The sequence below is a fragment of the Giraffa tippelskirchi genome, chromosome X (genome assembly GCF_054371585.1).
Source record: "Giraffa tippelskirchi isolate mGirTip1 chromosome X, T2T-mGirTip1v1.2.pri, whole genome shotgun sequence".
NCBI classification, from domain to species: domain Eukaryota; kingdom Metazoa; phylum Chordata; class Mammalia; order Artiodactyla; family Giraffidae; genus Giraffa; species Giraffa tippelskirchi.
The window spans coordinates 4,729,012-4,742,020 of record NC_137289.1 but is presented as its reverse complement, the minus strand read 5'-3'; the positions used below and the strand labels follow the sequence as shown (position 1 = coordinate 4,742,020).

The 13,009-nt window shown below is 43.5% G+C and overlaps 1 protein-coding gene across 9 annotated transcripts in view; it reads left to right on the top strand.

Annotated features, from left to right (window-relative positions):
- MTMR1 (myotubularin related protein 1) overlaps positions 1 to 13,009 on the top strand; it is a 60,019-nt gene that overhangs the window by 41,153 nt on the left and 5,857 nt on the right. For all 9 annotated transcript variants that reach the window (XM_081564608.1, XM_081564604.1, XM_081564605.1 and 6 more), the window contains 4 exons: positions 684 to 869; positions 1,557 to 1,763; positions 5,182 to 5,274; positions 10,156 to 10,269. In XM_081564608.1, coding sequence (XP_081420734.1) covers positions 684 to 869; positions 1,557 to 1,763; positions 5,182 to 5,274; positions 10,156 to 10,269 — 600 coding nt within the window. The remainder of the gene's footprint in view (positions 1 to 683; positions 870 to 1,556; positions 1,764 to 5,181; positions 5,275 to 10,155; positions 10,270 to 13,009) is intronic.

The window sequence follows — 13,009 nt, the reverse complement described above, 5'->3', positions numbered from 1 at the left end:
TCGTAGAAGATCCAATTGTTAATCATTTTAAAACTGCTGACAGGTGATAGAAGATTGTTGTGGGTCAAATTATGTTTCCATTTAAAAACTATGTGTTGAAGTCCCAACTCCTGGCACCTGTGGCTGCAGCCATGTTATGAAATAGGGTCTTGGCAAATTAAGTAATTAGGTAATCAAGTTAAAAGAAGAGGTCATCAACCTGGGTCTCCTGCACTGCAGGCAGATTCTTTACCATCTGAGCCACCAGGGAAGCCCCCATATTGAATGAGGGTGGGTACTAATAATCCTTATAAGAAGAGACACCGACCCAAGGAGAAGACCATGTAAAGATGGGCCAGAGGTTAGTGTATCTATAAACCAGGAACATCCCAGGCCACCAGAAGCTGAAGGAGACAAAGAAGGATCCTCTCCAAGAGGGTTCTGAGGGAGCACAGGCCTGCCAGCACCTTGATTTTGAAGTCCCAGCCTTCAGAACTGAGAGAGAAGACATTCCTGTCACTTTAAGCCACTCAGCTGGTGGTATTTCCTTTCAGCAACCATGGGAAACTCATACGAGGATGTAGGAGGCTTATTATGATACACAGATGAGTCTGAGGCTTTCTGAGTGGCCTCTATCTGGCAGCAGTAGGAAGAACAGTAAAAATTCACTGAGATGAAGTGACATCTGTCTTTTGTTTTCACAGGCAAAGGGTGGGGGCTATGAAAGTGAAAGTGCCTACCCAAACGCTGAACTCACGTTCCTGGAGATTCACAACATTCACGTCATGCGAGAGTCGCTGCGAAAACTGAAGGAGATTGCATACCCGGCCATCGATGAGGCACGCTGGCTGTCCAACGTGGACGGGACCCACTGGCTAGAGTACATTCGGGTACAGAGAGGGCCCGTCCTTCCCCACCACCTGCTTAAGACTTCTCTGTGGATGGCCGTAGAGCTATCTGTGTCTCTCTCCGGGTGGCTTCCCAGCATTGCAAATGCGTGCATTTTTGCTGTGTACTTGGGCTTTCATAGTTTGCATGGACAGCATCCAAAATGTGGTCTTTGTTGAGGTACTCCTGTGACATAATAGAAAGGGATAATACTTTCCTCACCTCAGGTTTTTAAAGTACTTTGTGGCCCTTTGGTAAAGGACCCTATTTACTAGTGTAGTTTTTCCTTAGTGTAAATTTCCGCCCCCCACTTCCACCAGGATACTAATGTTTCCTAGTGATTCTTAAATTGATTCCATTGTTTGTTTATTGACTTGAACTTCCAATGTTCTCCACAGAATTATTTTTGCTGTGTTGTTCTTATTGTTGTTGTTTAGTCACTAAGTCTTGTCCAACTCTTTGCAACCCCATGGACTCTAGCCCACCAGGCTCCTCTGTCCATGGGATTCTCCAGGCAAGAATACTGGAGTGGGTTGCCATGCCCTGCTCCAGGGGATCTTCCCAACCCAGAGATTGAACCCAGGTCTCCTGCATTGGCAGGCAGATTCTTTACCACTGAGCCACCAGGGAACTTTTTGCTGTAATAGAAATTAAATGTTGCCTGATTTAATGTGCCTTCTTTTTTGAAGATGCTTCTTGCTGGGGCAGTAAGAATTGCTGATAAAGTAGAATCTGGGAAGACCTCAGTCGTGGTGCACTGCAGTGATGGCTGGGACCGAACAGCCCAGCTGACGTCTCTGGCCATGCTGATGTTGGACAGTTATTACCGCACCATTAAAGGATTCGAGGCTCTCATAGAAAAGGAGTGGATAAGCTTTGGACATAGGTTTGCACTGGTGAGTTCAGATGGGGAGGTGCACGTTTCACTGTTTGTTGCTCCATCATATACACATGCATATCACACATCTCACAGACACACACACACACACACAGATACACATACACAAGGGCTTTGTGCTCTGAGAACTGAATTGCCATAAGAGAATACTATGGACATCAGCATTGTATTAATATGTCTCTGGTAGGGCAGTCTTTGTTTTCCGTGTCGATATGCCTTTTTTTTTAATTTTAAAAATTGAGGTAAAATTCATATAACATAGAATCAACCATCTTAAAATATGTAGTTCAGTGGAATTTAGTGCTTTCACAGTGTTGTGCAACCACCATCTCTCTCTAGTTACAAAACATTTTCATCATGCCCAAAAGGAAACCCTGTATACATTAAGCAGTCATTCCTCGTTTCTCTCTCCCTGCCTTTGACACCCACTAATCTGCTTTCCATTTCCCTGAATTTGCCTACTCTAGATTCCTGACATAAGTGGAGTCATACATTATTTGTCTCTCTACAACTGGTTTATTTCACTAAGCACAGTGTTTTCAAGGTTTATCTATGTTATGCTGCTAAGTCGCTTCAGTCATGTCCGACTCTGTGCGACCCCATAGATGGCAGCCCACCAGGCTCCGCCGTCCCTGGGATTCTCTAGGCAAGAATAGTGGAGTGGGTTGCCATTTCCTTCTCCAGTGCATGAAATAGCATCTATCAAATTTTAGTTCCTTTTCGTGGCTGAATTCCATTGTGTGGATATACTGCATTTTGTTTATTTACCTGTTGGTGGACATTTGGGTTGTCGCTACCTTTTAGTGATTGTGAATAATGCTGCTGTGAACACTGGTGTATAAGATTTTGCCAGACAAAGTACCACAAGACTGGGTGGCTTAACAGGAATTTATTGTCATCATTCTGGAGGCTGGAAGGCCAAGATCAAGGTTCTGTCTGGGTTGATGTGTCCTGATAGCTCTCTCTCCTTGGCTTGTAGATGGCTGCCTTCTTGCCGTGTCTTCATGCTGCCTTTCCTCTGTGCACACACATACCTGGTGTTTCTGTGCCCAGATTTCCTCCCCTTGTATCAACTGTGCCCTTCTACTTATGGCATCCTCACTCTCCCTCCACCCCCTCCCCACTTCTTCTAATAGAATCTACCCCTGGCCAGTTGGAAGCTTGTCTTTCAAGCTTTATCTCAAAAGAGACTCCCTCCAGGACTGTGACTCATGACTTTCCTGCCTAGCTCCCTCTCATAGCCCATCCTGGGATGCTCGTTTATTCGTTTTATGGCCCCACCATACCCATCTCAGACTAGGAAGTTCCAGACACACTTTTTTGGTTGTTATTTACAGGTCTTCTCCTGTGACTAGACCACAAGTGAATTATTGATTTAGCACAGTTGCTGTGTCTCATGTGTCTTGGTACCCCAGGTACCTCTACTGGATACCATCAAATTGCCTGAAATCCTGAGGGCTGGGAGGAGGGATGCCTTGCATGCACTGTTAAGAGTTCAGTGCCTGTCTATTAAGGGAAAGAACAAATCTTAAATTGTGAACTGTCAGTGCAAAACTTCCCCATGTGCCTTAAATACAGGGGCAGTTTCCACAAATTACAGAGAAGTACAGAAATAAGGCAATGCGTGTAGCTACTCTGGAAAACAGTATGGGAGTGCCTCAACAAATTAAAAATAGAGTTGCCATATGATCCAGCAATTCTGCTTCTGAGTATATACCCCAAGGAAGTGAAAACAGACTCAAACACTTATTTGCACACCCATGTTCATAGCAGCACAATTCACTAATAGCCCAAAGGTGGAAGCAACCCAGTGTCCATCGACAGATGAAGGGGTAAACAGAGTGTGGTCTATCCACACAGTGGAATGTTATTTAGCTTTCAAAGGGAAGGAAATTCTGACACCGGCTACAACGTGGATGAACTATGAGGACATTATGTTAAAGGAAAGAAGCCAGTGCAAAAGGACAAACTGCATGATTCTGTGCATATGAAGGATCTAGAGCAGTCAAATCTGTAGAGACAAAGGAGGATGAGGGGAGCCAAGGACTGGGGGAGGGGAATAGGGAGTCAGTCAGTCATTTGCAAGTGTAGTAACTTTCTTAAATGTCCATAATTGTGAATTATACTAGCTGTCAAGAAAAATCCAGTAAACAAAACTGACTTCTGGTTCTTACTCCAAAAGATCATATGGCTATTAGAAAGAGAATAAAAATGCTTAAATATCAACACTTCAATTCTATAATGTCCTTCATGTATTAGTCCAGACAACTCGCTAAAAGATGATTTCCTTCTTATAACTCCCTTGTTGAGGTGAGCCTACTCCCAGTAGATGGGAGTCAGCCAGCTAGTTTTTGTTTTGGAACTCCTGGAGACAGATGCTGGTGATGGTTGTACAACAGTGTGAATGTACTTAACACCACTAAACTATACACTTAAAATGGTTACAATGGTAAGTTTCATATGCATATTTCACTTACAATTAAAATGTCTTTTTAAAAAAAGAAGGCATCTCTTCCTCTGAGATGTTCATTGTTGATTTGGTCATTTCTTTTTCTTTCTTTCCTGGTGGCGGTTTCATAGGCCCAGTATTTGTCACTCTTCCTATGTGGTGATTGCCTTGTATCTTCATAACTTTCTCATCCTTTTGCTTAGTCACCAAATTACTTGAAGTTTCTGTTAGAATGCTCACTCCTGGGTGGTCTTTAAGTTGACACTTCCAGTGTTTTTGTCAGTCCTGTTTATGTGTTTGAAATTATGTTTTACCTTTTAATATGAATCTATTAACATCTTCAAAAATATCTTAAAGTATGACATACAATGCTGGATGTCAATTATATCTTAAAACTGGAAGAATAAAAATTCAGAGATACTACCCTGGCCTGCTGCGAGGACTCCCATTCGCATTTCAAGAGTGAGATTTTGAGGTTCTCTGAGTCATGCAGAATTGGCTTAAGCTTGTAGATTGTTAATCATTATTTTCATTCTCAGACTTTCTGACATTTGTGAAAAATGGGGGAGATAAACTACACTTGTGGAGAAAATGACCATCATAATGTGCTCTGTAAGCTGCTAATTGCCATCCCAGGCTGACACGGAGCACTCGGTGTGGTGGCTGGGGTTGACCCCGTCACTTGGAGTGCAAAGTTGACTGGCCATTTGCTTATAAGTTGTTGATCTCAACTATATTAAAGCAAAATTATAAGACAATCAACATGTAAACTGAAATTTTGTTTCCTAAAAGTAGTGGAAGTCAATTCAGTGCAATGAACATTTCTGAGAGCCTTTTATGTGCCAGGAATTCTGCTGGGCCTTGAGACATATAAAAGAGACATGCTTCTTGCCACCAGGCAATTTAAAGTGACTTCTGAGAGGACCATGGCATACATTAAATTGTTTAACCTCTTGATTCTCTTCAGCGAGTGGGCCATGGCAATGACAACCATGCAGATGCTGACCGATCCCCTATATTCCTTCAGTTTATTGACTGTGTCTGGCAAATGACGAGACAGGTGAGAGGTTTCAAGTCCATTTCTGACCTTTATACCCTGATCCAAACATAATCGTAAAGTTGAAGACAAACTTTAATTTCATGTTCATTCAAAGTGAAGATTGCATGTGTGTGTATTAAATATGACCCCTTTTGTTATTTAACTCAGTTTGATTCTAATGACTTAGAAATATAAGCAGAAAATTGGAAACAACCAACTTTATACCAAAAGGTGCTTTTGTCATGCATATGGTTTTTTGTCGGTCATGCTGTCCAGCAGCTGCCCCTGCCCTCCGTCCTTCTTTTTCTTTCACCTGCCCCCTCTGTCAGGGTGAGCACGTGCGGACCCCTGCCAAGCAGGTGCTGGAAGATTCCCAGGTGTTGGAAATGGGGATGTGACTGAACAAAGGGGCGGAGACCAGGGAATCCAGGACCCTCTATACCCAGCCCCAGGCCACAGCCCTTCCCACCCCTCAGTGTGGAGGGAAGGGAGTGTCCCAGGACCAGGGGCAGATGGGAGGCTGCCGAGTGTCCTGTCACTCATTACCCATGCAGGGGTCCCCCTTCCCCAAGCTACTCGGCCAGAAGGCATGTGCTGTTTCTTCCCTCATCTCCAACATCAGAACCCGAGCTTAGGATCTGATCCTCATCATAGGACGTGGTGCCAGAGAAATGGACCTGGAATCAGTCAGAGAGCGAGGCCAGCGTGCCGAAGAGAGAGAAACGAGGGAAACAGAAATAGAGGCAGAGATGCGGTGAGAGAGACTGAGGGGAGGGAGAGAGCAAGCAAAAGGCAGAGCCCTCCTGAGCACCTGCTTAGATGGGATCATGGGGAAGAGAGGATGGTAGGGCATGGCCTGGGCTCTCGCCTTCCTGTTGAGCTGGAGGTCTGGCCTTGGCGGCTTCAGGCACATGGAGAGGACTGTCTCCTAGCAAAGATGCGCTTGCTTGAGCCCCAGCCCTGGAGACCCTTCTTTGGGCCTGGGCAGAGGCCTAGGTGTGTGTGCTGCTTAAAAGTCCCCCAGGTGCTTCTGAGAGGACCAGGGATGCCAACGAGTGATTCTGGATGCAGTCCCGAGGCCAGTAGCCTCAGCCTCCCGGGTACTGAGAGATGCAGGTTTTCAGGCCCTGCCCCAGAACTGTGACACTGGGTGGTGGGCAGCACTCTGTTTCAGAAGCCCTCCAGGGATTCTGCTCAACTTTCATGGTGTACACAGATCCCCTGGAAGTCTTACCAAAACGCAGTTCTGATTCGTGAGTCCAAGGAAGAGCCTGAGACTCTGCATTCCCAACAAGCTCCCAGGCTGTGCTGCTAGAGTAGCAGGGATCACGAGAGAATGGCAATTCGAGAAAAATTGCAGTGGAGTGGCGTTCTAAGCAGCCAAAGTAGATTTCACAGAGTCCTCAGGCCCTCCCTTAGAACAGCATACTGAGGTTGATTGTTTTAAAGCTAGCTTCCCCAAGCTGACTGGGCTCTTGCCTTATCTAAGTGCCAGTTCCCAGCTGATTCAAAGCACCCATTAGCTAGAGGGCTGGGGCATGGAAAGAGGGCTGGTCTCAGAGGTAGGCACCCGATGGTATGAGTAACAGGTAATGGCAAACACATACTCAAAAGGCATGGAGGCTGGCCTGAAGTCTGACTGTTTTGTAGTGCCATGTACTTGCTGTTTGTATTGATGCCAAGTCAGCAACAAAAATAGATGATGGTTACATTCACGTTAAGACTGCTGCTGCTGCTGCTAAGTCGCTTCAGTCGTGCCTGACTGTGCGACCCCACAGACAGCAGCCCACCAGGCTCCGCCGTCCCTGGGCTTCTCCAGGCAAGAATACTGGAGTGGGTTGTCATTTCCTTCTCCAGTGCATGAAAGGGAAAAGTGAAAGTGAAGTCGCTCAGTCGTGTCTGACTCTTAGCGACCCCATGGACTGTAGCCTACCTGGCTTCTCCGTCCATGGGATTTTCCAGGCAAGAGTACTGGAGTGGGGTGCCATTGCCTTCTCCGAAATACATTTTAGAAAAATTACATAAGACAGTTGAACACAGAAGATAATTCTGATGTTTCTGAAGGGATCAGCCCAAATTTTGTGAATGTGAAGTAGCTTATTCCTCCCAAAAGCCTAGACAGAGAGTGTATGTGAGACATCTTCAAAGTGACTTCCATTATTCATATTGCTTAGTACCTATTTTCACATCTAATCTATATAATTTCTGTAATGTTTACTGGATTTTTAAGAAAATGAGGGGTTTGGGTTAGAAGATTTCAGATGCCTTTTACAGCTTTAAGATTCTGTCCATGAAATGCGTATAATTAATTTCTTTTAAAATAACATTGTTAGAGTGAGACACACCAATGATCAGTCTATCATTATCTAAAGTCACAAGTGAATGAGGTATGCAGCTTGTTAGAAAAGTTGCATTAATGTGACAAGATTGACTTATTTTTAGGTTTCCTACTGCTAAATCAGCTATGTCAGTGTAACGTTTTTAGACACCTCAGAATAAAATGAGCTAGTCTGTGTGCACAAACTGATATCAAAGGAATTGAGGGAAAAAGTAATTGAAGGACTCTTGACAACAGTCTCAAAGACATTCTGCAATAACCCCAGTTGAACAGACTTTTTTACCCTTTCAGATCAGTTTAATCATTGTTGATGTTTTTGTCCTTCAAGAGGTGCAGAATTTCATTATGGATTTCTATGGGGGTTTTGATACCACAGTTTTTAAAGTATATAGTATAGCTTCCAGGAGAAGCCAAAACAACTGTGAATCCCAGAGGCTTACTCTTTTATTTGTTATTACTCTAGAGGTCAGTACTTCCGCTGATGAAATGTTTCCCACCACCGTGCCCTTTGGAAGTGAAGAGCACTCCTGAGCTAACCTGAGTAGATGTAGGTGCTGAAGGGCGTGGGCTGAGCCCACCCACCCTAACCTCCCACACCTGTTCCCCACCCACTTGACCAGAGTAAGGCTTGCATTTGGTGGCAACAGAACACCCTGAACCAAGTTCCCAGATCCAGATTGCAGGCTCAGGGTTAGGAATAAAGACTCATATGGCTTCAAAAATAAGTCAATAGAAGCTCTGCTGTGCTATTGGTAAATGTATATTTTTTAATGTTTGAAAATGAAATACAGGCCCTCCATTTTTATCCTTTAATAAAGCTTCAGAATATACATAACTTGTATTTTGCTTAAAATTCATAAATTTCTTGGTGCCACTAACTTATTAATAGAATATAACCAAGCTGCATGGAAAAATACTAGGAAGAATTGACACAATGTATTTGGCCTTTTAAAAGATAGCCATTTGGAACGTGAGGCCATTTACAGAGTTGCGAGGAGTGACCTTAAAGACTGAGACACTATTAACCAGGAGATATATTTAGTATTTCGGCCTGATTTATTTGATGTAGTTCATCATTGATTTAGTTCCTCCAAGAACATTAGAACAATATCCATAGCAGTTTCCAGAGGTTTCTAAAGAAGTGGTATTTTGATGGGGCTCCCTAGAAGAGAGTTGTGTGTTTCTCTGAGAGCAGTCCTTAATGTAGAGAAAGGCAAGTCTTAATCTAGGGCAGCTGAGCAGAATTTCTGCTTGCCTAGTGAGGAAAATAACAATTTTTGATGGAGTCTGGATAGTCCTGTGTTGACCATTGTTTCTAATTGAGAAGCTTGTCTCTGGCCTAGTAAAGTACTAAAGATAAGCTTCAAAAATAAACTTTCTATCGGTGACCCTGGTTGTCACTCTACAGATGACATAATTAGTTGCGATAGTGTGCAAACATCTCTTGATTAGGGAATAGATCTTTAAAGTACACTGACACACAAAAATATGCTGGGTAGTTCTATTTGGTTTTGTTCTAACTGGCCTTGCTTCATTGAATAGGTGATGAATATTTCAGTATGTTTTTAAATTAGAATTCTGGTACAAGGTCAGCTCCCAGTACCTACCTGTTGCTAGGACTGTTGTTACCATTTGCAGAGCATCTCTATCATGGCTACTAAATGTCAGCTACTTGATAGAACCTATTGGCAGTGGTCATTCTTTGCTGGAATTGTGCTAAGCCCCATGAAGAATAAGCTAAGATGGCAGCTGAGAGGATCATGTGGTTTTCTTCCATATTCTGTTAGTATAGTGAAAGTGAAAGTCGCTCAGTCGTGTCCAACTCTTTGCGACTCCATGGACTTATTAGTCCATGGAATTCTCCAGGTCAGAATACTGGAGTGGGTAGCCTTTCCCTTCTCCAGGGGATCTTCCCAACCCAGGGATTGAACCCAGGTCTCCCACTTTGCAGGCGGATTCTTTACCAGCTGAGCCACAATATAGTGAATTACTATAATAGATTTTTTTAGTAACCTTGATCTTCAAATCTTAAACCAGCCTTGCATTCCTGAGACAAACCTCACTTGGTCATGTGGTGTTACCCCTTTTACATTATATACTGCCAAGACATTGTATTTCTTCTTGAATTGCTTCCCTGGGACCCCCCCCCCACTTTCTTCACTTAGAATGTGCCCCCAAATGGGAAGCTAGGACAACAGTAGGACTTACCTCGCTGGTTTCCATTCTAGGCCAGGGAGTCATCACAGTCCCATGGCCCTGCCAAGTGTCCTGCTCTCTAGTTTCTGGCAGAAGGGTGAATGCAGGCTCTTCTATCATCGTGGCAAGAAATGGAAGCCCCATAAGCTTTCTTAGGCACTGAAAAGCACACCAGTTTTTGTTGCTTCAGGTTGTTTCTCTGCCAGACCTATAAGCTTGAACTGGAAACTATAGCTAATTAAGTTCTACATGGGCCAGTTTTCCTTTTCATCTTTAACTATATTCCAAGTTGTAGCTTAGCAGCCTTTAACCAGTTTGTTCTAGAATTTGAACTTCAAAACTAAACCTTATTTCTCTCTCCATTTAAGTTTCCTTCAGCATTCGAGTTTAATGAACTCTTCTTGATTACAATTTTGGATCACCTTTATAGTTGTCTCTTTGGGACTTTCTTGTGCAACTGTGAACAGCAACGACTCAAAGAGGTAAGTGTATTATATCCCCTGGCTTTCCTGACTGCTGGAGGGCCTTGTCCCTTACATGCCACTGTAGAAGGGGGGCTGAATGGAGAGGACACTGGGTCTCACCCTCTGTTGTCTGTAAATGGAGGACTGGCACTAAATGCCCTCCCAGGGTTCACCAGCCCCAGTGCACGTGTCTAATTTTCTAGCCCCTTCTCTCAAGGTAGCAAGCTCAACTTGCTTTCCATCAAGCTTCTCCGTTAGATTTACCTCTTCCTTTTCTCCTCACTTAGGGATAAAAGACAGAGATGATCCAAAGTGAGGAAGCATTGGGAGAAGGAAGTTTCAAGAGTGTCCTCTGGTTCAGAGAAAAGGACTTCTGCCTGGTAGAATATTTGAGAACTTAGGAGAAAAGAGCATGTCCCCGGTGCCCACCTTCCCCTCTCTTAGCAGCCTCCCCACAGCTGACGACTCCCTCACCCCACACCCTCTGTGGTTCTCCCCCACCTTGCTGGCCTTCCCCATTCAGTCTTTTCTCTTTTAATCCATCTCTAAACTTGGAGTCACCTGAACAGGCCCTGGTCCTCCTCTTGTTCTCTCTCTAGGTGACTTCGTCCATCTCAGGGATCTAAATGCTGTTTTCCTGTTCCTCTCTTTTGCATCCCACTCAGTACCACCTCTGCCCATCCACCCCAGCTGCCACATTCAGTCCCTCAGTGAGTGCTGGCAGCCCGGTCCCCAGGATGGATTTGTAATCTGGCCGCTTCTCACTGCTCCAAGCGTGTTGAAGCCCCCCTATCCCCAGTCTTGCATCTGGACTAAGGCAGCTACCCAGAAATGAGCTTGGCTCCCTCCATTTCTGACCTCCACACTCAATCTAAACACAGCAACCAGATGGGCGTTCCCCAACTTCAATCCCATCACGTTCCTGGCCTCTGCCTGAAACCTCCCTGTGGCTTCCCACTGACATCAGGATAAAATCCACATTCCTACAGGCCTATAGGAATTTAAAAGGACTGAATTCAATGGCATGTGACTTATCTCAATAAAGCTGGTTTTAAAGAAAAAAAAATCAACAGAAGAATATAGTTCATATGCCGAATTTAAACTCTTTTAGCCTTATCTTTTTTTAAAAAAATCAAAATGTACTCTCTAAAAAATCACCTCTCTTGAGATATAATTTACATACCATACAATTAATCCCTTTAAAGTGGACCATTCAGTGGTTTTTCGTGTATTCAGTGTGTAATCATCACCACCATCTAATTTCATAAAATTCTTACCCCCCTCAAAAAGAAATCCCATACCCATTAGCAGACACTCCCCAGTCCCCCTCCCCCCCAGCCCCAGCAACCACTAATCTGCTTTCCATCTCTACGGATTCACCTCTTCTGGACATTTCATATAAACTGAATCATACATTATTTGTCTTCATGTGTCTGGCTTATTTCACTAAGCATACTGTTCTCAAGGATCATGGATAATTAGCATACACCAGTGTCTCATCCCCTTTTTTGAGTGAATAATATTCCACTGTATAGAGAGACCACCACTTGTTTATCCAGTCATTAGCAGATAGACATTTGGGTTGTTTCTACTTTGGGTTCTTGCAAATACTGCTGCTATGAATGTTCATGTTCAAGGTTCTGTGAGGACATATGCTTTTACTTCTGTTGGGTAGACGCCCAGGAACTCTATGCTTAACCCTTTGAGGAACCACCAGACTGTTTTTCCAAAGTAGTTGCCACATTTTACATTTACCCTAAGCAATGTCTTAGGGTCCTGTTTTCACATCTTTGTAGACACTTGTTATTGTTTATCTTTTTGATTCTAGCCATCCCAGTGGGTGTGAAGGAGTATTTCATAATGATTTTCATGTGTGTTTCTCTGATGACTAATGATACTGAGTATCTTTTCATGTACTTATTGGCCATCTGTATATATCTGTGCACAAATGTTTCTTCAGATCCTTTGCCCATTTTTGAGTTATCTGTGAGGAGGGCGTGACAATCCACTCCAGTATTCTTGCCTGGAGAATCCCTTCCACAGAGGAGCCTGGTGGGCTACAGTCCATGGGGTCACAAAGACTCAGACATGACTCAGTATGCACACATGTCTTTTTATTGTTGAGTGAAAAGAGTTTCTTATGTGTTCTTCATATGTACAAGTCCCTTATCAGATACAGTTTGCAAATATTTTGTTCTATTCTGTGCAGTGTCATTTCACGTTTTTGGTAGTGTCATTTGAAACACACAAGTTTTTAATTTTGATGAAGTCTAGCTTATCAAAGATTTCATTGCCTAACCCCAAGGTCATGAAAATTTAAGCCTGTGTTTTCTTCTACGCATTTTGTAGTTTTAGCTTTTATGTTTAGGTATATAATCCATTTTTAGTTGCTTTTTGTATGTGGCAGGAGGTAAGGGTTCATTTTTTTTGCATGTGGTTATCCAGTTTGTTTGTTTTTTTTTTTTAATTGGAGGCTAATTACTTTACAATATTGTGGTTTTTGCCATACATTCACATGAATCAGCCATGAGTGTACATGTGTTCCCCATCCTGAACCCCCCTCCCCCCTCCCTCCCCATCCCATCCCTCAGGGTCATCCCAGTGCACCAGCCCTGAGTACCCTGTCCCATGCATCGAACCTTTATCCAGTTTTCTTAGCACTGTTTGTTGAAACAGTCTCCCATCGAATTTTCTTGGAATCCTTGTTGAAAATCAGTTGACCATAAACGTGAGTTTGTCTCTGTACTCTCTATTCTAC